Source organism: Megalobrama amblycephala, linkage group LG20, assembly GCF_018812025.1.
Source record: "Megalobrama amblycephala isolate DHTTF-2021 linkage group LG20, ASM1881202v1, whole genome shotgun sequence".
Classification (NCBI taxonomy): Eukaryota; Metazoa; Chordata; class Actinopteri; order Cypriniformes; family Xenocyprididae; genus Megalobrama; species Megalobrama amblycephala.
Window position 1 is genome coordinate 8,478,078 of NC_063063.1, and position 9,530 is coordinate 8,487,607.

Genomic DNA, 9,530 nt, shown 5'->3' on the forward strand with positions numbered 1-9,530 from the left:
AAAAAGTACACAACTGTTTTCAACATTGAAAATAATCATAAATGTTTATTGAGCAGCAAATCAGCATATTAGAATGATTTCTGAAGGATCATGTGACACTGAAGACTGGAGTAACGATGCTGAAAATTCAGCTTTGCATCACAGGAATAAATTACAAATATATTTAAATAGTACACAGTTATTTTAAATTGTAATAATATTTCACAATATTACTGTTTTTTACTGTATTTTTAATTAAATAAATGTAGCCTTGGTGAGCAGATGAAACTTCTTTTAAAAACATTAAAAATCTTAGTGGTTCCAAACTTTTGGACTGTACTGTATGTATATATATATATATATATATATATATATATATATATATATATAAATACATTCTTAATAATAATAAAAAATTAAATATGTTTTGCCCCTTGTGTAAATTTAGTGAAAAACATTTGGAAAAACATCTTGATTATTTTTTTAACCATAAAAAAAAAAAGTTGTGTTTTTGTTCAGTATCATTTGATATATCAAGCTTTTATGTATGAATATAGTATGAAGTAGTGAGAATAAGGAGCTCATACTCAATGGAAAAAAAACACCTCAGTTTTATTCAAATTCCCAAACTGAGCAAAAATATACAATTTGTTGCACTTGCTTATATTTGAGGGGGAGGGGGCATTTTTAGAATGATGATAAAAGGCCTTTTACTTGCAACAGAAGGCATGTACTAGATTGTGTACAGATTTTTTCAGCAAAGTTTTGATCATGTTGATAATTTAGAGACAATTTAGAGACATTTCCATATCAAATATGATAAAGTATATACTATAGGCTTTATAGGATTAAATATTTTTTTTCTTGTTTTAGTTCTTACATTAAACATTGTTAATCTACCTGGCTTTTTTATTTATTTATTTTGGAAAAAACAAACAAACTTTGTGTACAACTTTTTATTTTCTGCATTCACTATGGAATATACTGTGGTATAATTTGCATATATCTTTGAAATTCATTTTTATACAAGAATAAAATAAATGTGAATTACAATTTAGTCTTTTTAAATTCAGAAAGACATAATTGTCATAAGACATAAACTGATTTATGGATTTGGTATTTTATAATCTAGCTCATGAGAGCCTTCGCGAACCCGTCCGAAGCAGCCCAGTAACAGATCTACAGCAGCGTTTACTGTTGATTTAATTTCATCCTCTGTTTTGCCCTGCTTTGGGTTCACTTCCACCATGTCTACAGCAGAGAGAAGCCCTGGAATAAAGTCAAGAAGAAAGTCAACAGGCCAAACAGTCCATGGAAAAGTATCAAGAATGATCATGGTAATGAAATTGCTATAGCAATAGCCAATCACAGAAACATTCTAATTAGTGGGTCATATGGCTTTTTAATAGCTGATATCTAGAATTTAGGGCATATTGTAATTCATTCAGTTAAATTGACTGTTCTACTGTTGGTATGTTTTGAAACCGACACAAGGTGGCGCTAACACGTCAGCCAAGTGAGCTCAGTTTTTGGTTAATAATGTCGGAAAGCCCAAACAACAGCAGGTTTATCAGCCTGGAAGTTATATAGATCTCTTATTAATAGTGTTGGGGGTAACACATTACAAGTAACTTGAGTTATGTAATCAGATTACTTTTTCAGGTGATGAGTAATGCATTAAATTTACAAAATCTGACTGTTTCCATGGACTGTTTGGCCTGTCACTTTTCCAAATTAATAATGTAACTTTTTACTTTTTTTTGACTGACTGACACCTCTCCTGTCTCAATGTTGAGAGAAATTGGGAGTAAGTTGTAGAGGCGTTGCGTGGACTCTGTAAACATGATGCTTCTGAACTAAATGTGAGCAGGCATTTGCTCATCTCACTTGCACAAAAACATTATTCAGTATTTCTCAAAATAAATAAAAACAGTGAAATACAAATTCATAATATTACGCAAACCTGAAATATGTTAAATAAAAATGCTGGGTTAAAAACAACCCGAGTTGGGTTAAATATGGACAAACTCAACAGGTTGGGTTAAAGGACACCTAATGCCCTCTTTCACAAGATCAATATAAGTCTCTGGTCTGGTAAGTTTATTACCCCACAAATTTGCCCAATTTGGGGGTGACAAAAACTGCCTTTTACTATAAATATTGCTGCTAAAAAATAAATCCAAAATGAAAAAAATGGCTGGGTGAAAACAACCCAATCCCTGGGTTTGTCCATATTTAACCCAGCATTTTTTTAGAGTGTACAAATGTGTCTCTGTCACTTTAACCAATATCTTTGGCTTCAATTATCCAATTCAGCCATACTAATAAGCAAAAATGACTTTAGTTAAACATCACTTTTAATTTTTTTTAATTATTATTATTTCTTAAAGGGATAGTTCACCCAAAAATGAAGTATCTCAAGCTTTACTCACCCTCAAGCCATCCTAGGTGTATATGACTATCTTATTTCAGGCAAACACAATCTGAGATATATTTAAAAATGTCCTTAGTCCTGCAAAGTTTATAATAATTGTGAATGGCTGCCCACATTTTGAAGATAAAAAATGGCATCATCCATAAAAAAAAATGAGTCCATACGACTCTGAGGGGTTAATAAAGGCCTTCTGAAGTGAATCGATGGGTTTGTGTAAGACAAGTATCCTCATTTAAAACTTTCTAAAGTAAAATAACGAGCTTCTGGCATGACAGCCATTCGCATTCGATGTATGATGTTCTACAGTACGCTATGCAGTGACTTACTACGCTATGTCCTATAACATGTAGTACGTCATGGCATTATGTGTAACATCGCAGAAGTTAACGCTTTTTGGATGTACATCGAATGCGAATGGCTGTCGTGCTGGAAGCTCGTTATTTTACTTTATAAAGTTTTAAATAAGGATATTTGTCTTACACAAACCCATCGATTCGCTTCAGGAGGCCTTTATTAACCCCCTGGAGTAGTATGGATTCATTATAAATCTTGGAGGACTAAGGATATTTTTAAATGTATCTCAGATTGTGTTCGTCTGAAAGAAGATAGTCATATACACCTAGGATGGCTTGAGGGTGAGTAAATCATGGGATAATTTTCATTTTTGGGTGAACTATTCCTTTAAAGGCGCTCTAAGCGATTTGACGCGTTTTTAGGCCCAATTTTTTTTTTTTGTCACATACCGCAAACATCTCCTCACTATGCGCTAGCTGCCTGTCCCCTGAACACACTGTAAAAAAACGCGGTCTCTGTAGTCGCCACAAGCTCCGAAAACTGCAATAAAAACAAACTGGTGCAGCCTGGACCACAAAACATAATAAACATGCTCCAGCCAATAACCGAAAAGCAGCGTCAATACGCAAGCTACTTACATTTTAAATGCGCGTTCATGACTGTTTCAAGAAGCACGGAGGGGAGGGCCAGGAGGAGTAGGAGGAAGGGTCTAGCTAGCCTCTGTTTTGTTTGACAACACTTCGAACGTCAACAGGAAGTTACTCCGCTCAGAATCGCTTAGAGCGCCTTTAAGTAAGAGTATTGAACTTCTCTTTCATCCTATTCTTCTTTAATCCAGAATGGCAGCACAGCTGAAAGGTTTGTTTGAGCTGCGCCCTCTATTGTACAGGCGTGAATTTGCATTTCCTTCAGCCTGAGGCTTATTTATTTCAATTTCACTTTGAAAGGGGCTTATTAAAACAAAAAACATTTCCATAAATCTAGTTTCCATATCTAGTAACGCAATAAATTACTTTTTTGGGAGTAATGAAATATTGTAACATTACATTTAAAAAGTAACTTTCCCCAACACTGCTTATTAATTAGTTCTCTACTCACATATCGTCATGTTCTCACCTGTTTGACAGATGTGCTCAGTGATGTAAATCCCCTCTCTATAGGTCAGTCCTCCCGCTACAGGTGTGCCTGTCGCGGGTGACACTGATGGGTCCAGTGCATCAATGTCAAAACTGAGGTGGATAGGTTTTTTCACCCTGATCCAGAAAGAGCAGGAATGTTTTCACAATAAATATGTACTCTTATGAAGATATTTTGAATAAATGCAAAAAAGGAGGAAAAATTCCCAAAGTACCACACATACTTTGAAAACATGTGATCACATGTCTGCTCCATAACTTTTGCTATTCCAAGTCGGTCAACTTCTGTCATGGAGAACGTTTTGATTCCAAGGTACTTCAGGATATAACTGTAATGTAAAAAGTGAACTGGACTTCATAACAAACAAAGAAATAGTGATATAATGCACTGTGTTTTACTTAAAATATGTATTATCTTGCACTTTTAATAACATTATAGAAACTTACTGTTCTTCTGGGTCCACATCTCGGAGTCCAATGTAGACAATGTCCTTAGCTGCTACACAAGGCTTTAACCAGGAGAAATTTGGAATTATGGGAATCTGAAAAAATTAGAAAAGGCGTATAAAATGTTATCATTTAAAATCATAAAATGTCAAGACTGGAAACTATTTTTCTTTTAAATTACATAATGCAGTTAATTTCTCTTTTTTTCTTTTATGGAAATTATTATGCAAACAAATGTTTTTAGGTTTTACATTTTTTAGATTTTACCCAAAAAGGAATGAATGAATGAATGAATGAATGAATGATATTTTGCTAAAGTAAAAAAAATCCCATGTACACCATTCTTAATAATTCAGCCAATGCATATCAGCCAATGCATAAAGCAAAAAATCTCATTTTCAGTTTACTGCAAATGTGAAAAATGAAAAAAAATAAATAAAAATAAAACAATACACTACCGCTCAAAAGTTTGGGATCAGTTTTAAAAGAAGTTTCGTCTGCTCACCAAGGTGCATTTACTTAATTAAAAATACAGTAAAAACAGTAATATTGTGAAATATTATTACAATTTAAAATGACTGTTTTCTATTTGAAAATATTTTAAAATGTAATTTATTCTTGTGTTGGCAAAGCTGAATTTTCGGCATCGTTAATCCAGTCTTCGGTGTCACATGATCCTTCAGAAATCATTCTAATATGTCAATTTGCTGCTCAAGAAACATTTATTGTATACAATTGTACAAAATATTTGTGTACAATATTTTTTTTTTCAGGATTCTTTGATGCATAGAAAGTTCAAAAGAACAGTGTTTATTTGAAATCTAATCTTTTGTAACATTATAAATGTCTTTACTGTCACTTTTGATTGATTTAATGCATCCTTGCTGAATAAAAGTATTAATTTCTTTAATTTCTTTTCAAAAAATAAAAATTAAATTTTTTACTGACCCCCAAACTTTTGAACGGTAGTGTATATTATTTCAATTGTGAAATACTCAATGGTAGTATCTGTTGTACTGCCTTTAAAAACACTGATTAATAAATATTAATGTGGTACAGTAAATATGATAATGAGTAACGAGAATCTAATGGGAATCATAAAACAGAAAAACTCAGAAGTAAAATGTTACATTCCGTTAATGGGAATTTAAATTTTCATAAAAAATATTGTCTAATGAAAAAGCAATCATTAGGGTTCTAAAAACAAACAGGGTTCATTTTCTGTTTGATTTCTAGCTAAAATGTGACATATGGTTCACATATCTCACATTTTAGCTAGAAATCATATGGTTCACATTTTTGCTTTGCTTTTTCGTCTTTATGAAAATTTAATTAAATTTCCTTTGATTTTTTTCTATTAAGTTAGTTATGAGTGCACTAAAGACCAGAAGATCATGACACCTGAGTATCAGCCATGATCAGGAAGTTAAGATGTTACAGTCAAACATCTCTGTTGGAGTGTAACATATTACACAAACTTTAACACAAGGTGCTGAAATGATTAAAGACCTTAGAATGCAGTTCATGGATGAGGTAAGACACCGGCTGTCCATGAATGTTTCCCGTTGGCGTGGTCAAAGGTGTGTTTATGTCTGCATGTGCGTCCACCCATAAAACACTCAACTCATGTCTTGAAATGGCATGGCCAAAGATCGAACCAATCGCCAAGCTGCAAGAAACAGCAAACATATTGTTGAGAATATGCAAACAGGTTCAATAATGATTTCCTGCTTCCAAATGTAATAGCTTATTTAACAGTACTGGAAGCACACAATAACCTGTGATCTCCTCCCAGCATCACACAAGTGTTGCCATCGCTTTTGACCTTCTGCACAGCTCCCGCGAGCAGCTCATTGGCTCGGCCGACTGCTCTCGGACTCTTAAGTCTGCCAATGGGCTCATCGTTGAGAACTTCTTCAAATGTCAGATTCCCATAATCCTTCACAACACAACCTGGAGAGGGACAGAGGACTTAAAACTAAGTAGCTTTTAAAAGGAATAGTTCAACCCTAACATGAAAAGTCTGTCATCATTTACACATAACCGGTGTGATTTTGTAGTTTTAACATGGAACAGTAAAGTAAAAATGTACTGACCATTCTTTTCCATATAATTAAAGTGAATGGGAGGGGACGTGCAGTCCAATAAATAAATAAATAAAACAAAATAAAATAAAATAAATAATTTAGGCTTTAATTTAAGATTTATGTATTTGAATTTCATATAAAATTTCCATCTATTGCCAGTCATGCATAAAGTGTAGAGATAAGATTTCTGTAACTCCAAAAAATCAGGGCATAGTTATTAACTATATTGCATTGATTTGATTTTTGATTTAAACAATCATATTTTCAAAAATGCATCTATTGCTTAGAATCAACATTAATATGTCCATGCATATATATGCATAACTGAATAAAAATATAAAAATATTTTTATTCAGTTAAAAAGTATGAACATGGTTAAAATATGGCAAGCTGTGGAATTTTATATGCAATTCAAATATATATATTTCTGCCATATATATATATATAATTTTAAAAAGGTAAAAACAGGAAGGCTGAAGATTTAACAGTGACTTATGGAGTTTCAAAAGTGTGCTTATTCAATTATTAAATGAATGATGCAAAAATCTTGAAATGAATATCTAAATAAATCATTTTAGACAGTCTATCACTGATTTGACTTCTTAGAAATAGAATTTTCCATTCTACCATCAACTCAAGTTTGGGAGTAACAGCATTAAACATTACTGGGTTAGTTTGAGTTGAGATATGCAAATACATGCTTCACTCTTATTTAGTAACCCAATCCAAAATATTGCAATACACAGAGAAAGGGGAGTGGTGCAACGTCAGTGTTACTGCTCCTATGAGATCGCATCTTCTTAGGTAAATAAATAAAGACAACACATGGCAGCACTGATCCACTGCCCCTGTTCATGCATCAGACCCTTTAGCTGTTTGTTTAAAGTTAGAAAACATTTGTGCAATGACAGGACTAGACAGAGCCAGAGGAAGAAAATTAAGCATTTAAAGCTCTTTTTACAGAAATGGCAATGATGAACAGTTTTGGGGAAAGTTACTTTTAAAAGTAATGCATTACAATATTGGGTTACTCCCTAAAAAAGAAACTAATTGCGGTACTTAGTTACTTTTTATGGAAAGTAATGCATTACATTACGTTTGCATTACTTTTCCTCACCTGGGCTGGGCTTGCTTTTTTTGTTTTTTAATAACAAAAAATTCTATTTTTGGCAAATGTAAACGCCCTTTCACACCAAAAGTGAAATAAATAAGCTTCAGGCTGATCACAAATATGTTGTTTATTTAAAGTAATTTTTGCTATTATATGGTTGAATTGGATCATCGAAGGTCAGCAGCAAATACATTGGTTAATAAAGTGAGAGTAAATACATAAAGTATATTTGTTTAATTTAATATATTTAATTATTGCATGTTTGTGCAATATTCTGTTTTTATTCCTTTTGAGGAATACTGACTCTGTTTTTGTGCAAATGCGATGAGTAAATGCTCACGTTTAGTCTAGAACTACAATAACCATTGTGTTTACACACAACGCCTCGGCACTTACTCATGATTTCTCTCAACCTGGGGACAGGAGAGCTGTCAGTCAATACAGGTGAAAACAAAGTAACTTGCATTACTTATTTGTAAAAGTAACTCAGATAATTTGTTGTAAATTTAAAAGTAATGCGTTACATTACTAGTTACTTGAAAAAAAGTAATCTGATTACATAACTCAAGTTACTTGTAATGTGTTACCCCCAACATTGATGATAAATAACGACTGCATGCATCCTAAATTCTTAAAATACACATTAGTAGTTAGTAGTTGCGTAGTTGACAAATTAAATGTTACCATTTTAACATCAAGATTTAGGTTAAAGCTTATATGAACAGTGTTGGGGGTAATGCATTACAAGTAATGCAAGTTATGTAATCAGATTACTTTTTTCAAGTAACTAGTAAAGTAACGCATTACTTTTAAATTTACAACAAAGTATCTGAGTTATTTTTTTCAAATAAGTAACACAAGTTACTTTGTTTTCCCATTTATTGACTAACAGCTCTCCTGTGCCCATGTTGAGAGAAATCGAAATTGCAGAGGCGTTGTGTTCGCTGTGTAAACATGATGGTTATTCTAGACTAGCTGTAGACCAAATGTGAGCATAACTTTACTCATTTACTTCTTCTGCTGCTTCCTATTCTTCTGTATTCCATCACAGCTAAAAGGCTTGTTTGTTTGAGCTGCGCCCTCTACTGTACAGGTGTGAATTTGCATTTCCTTCAGCCTGAGGCTTATTCATTTCACTTTTGGTGTGAAAGGTTCTTTACATTTGCCAAAAATATAACTTTTTTTGTTGTTGTTATAAAAACAAACAAACAAACAAACAGCCTAGCCCAGATGAGAAAAAGTAACACAAAACGTATTGCATTACTTTCCATAAAAAGTAACTAAGTAATGCAATTAGTTACTTTCTTAGGTAATAACAATATTGTAATGCATTACTTTTAAAAGTAACTTTCCCCAACACTGTATGTATATAAGTAGCCTATATTTTTTTAGATGCTATACACAATATATACTCACAATTTAAAAATTGTATCCATTTTAATCACACTTTACCAAACATTCCATGCAGCCTCTTTGTACTCTGTATATTTAATAATACTGATACATTAATAAACAACAAAGAAAAATGTTGCTTAAAATATTTTAGATGCATTATACTGTATTCAAAGATTGATATATAAGCAGTGTAAATATCAGGAGGTGTAGTGGTGTAGTAGTGGTACCTTGCCCTTTAAGTTTCTGCACCAATCCAGCAGCTCGAATGAGGTCTGGTCCCTTCTGCACACCATCCCTCTGCTGCAGTAACAGGCAATAACATGAGCACTAGACCGGCACCATACTGCACCATGCATGGATTTACATGCAAACATATTATTTTTCATAGTGAATATCATTATTTTAAATGAGAAAATGATTTGTTTTTTTGGGTTTTATATCTCACCTGTCCTTTAGAGAAAGGTGCGCCTATTATTCCCACACAGTGCTGATGATGGAGGTCTCTCCTAAATATGTGAAAAGCGGCTCTTAATCCGCTGAAGCGCTTCATCACTGTTACAATTTATCCAGCAGCAGTCTGGAATAAGCGGCTCTAAAATCAAAGCAGATTACAGGACGTGTGACGACACGCGGTCCAGTGACAGTCA

At 33.1% G+C, this 9,530-nt stretch overlaps 1 protein-coding gene across 1 annotated transcript; it reads right to left on the reverse strand.

Moving 5' to 3' along the window:
• Positions 1-566: 566 nt before the first annotated feature.
• Positions 567-9,530, reverse strand: arg1 (arginase 1). The gene is made up of 8 exons (XM_048170187.1): positions 9,329-9,530; positions 9,111-9,183; positions 6,069-6,243; positions 5,800-5,959; positions 4,291-4,385; positions 4,068-4,172; positions 3,824-3,960; positions 567-1,248 (listed from the first exon to the last, which is right to left on the reverse strand). The coding sequence occupies exons 1-8, from the start codon at positions 9,431-9,433 to the stop codon at positions 1,085-1,087; spliced, it is 1,014 nt and encodes a 337-aa protein (XP_048026144.1). The 5' UTR covers positions 9,434-9,530; the 3' UTR covers positions 567-1,084.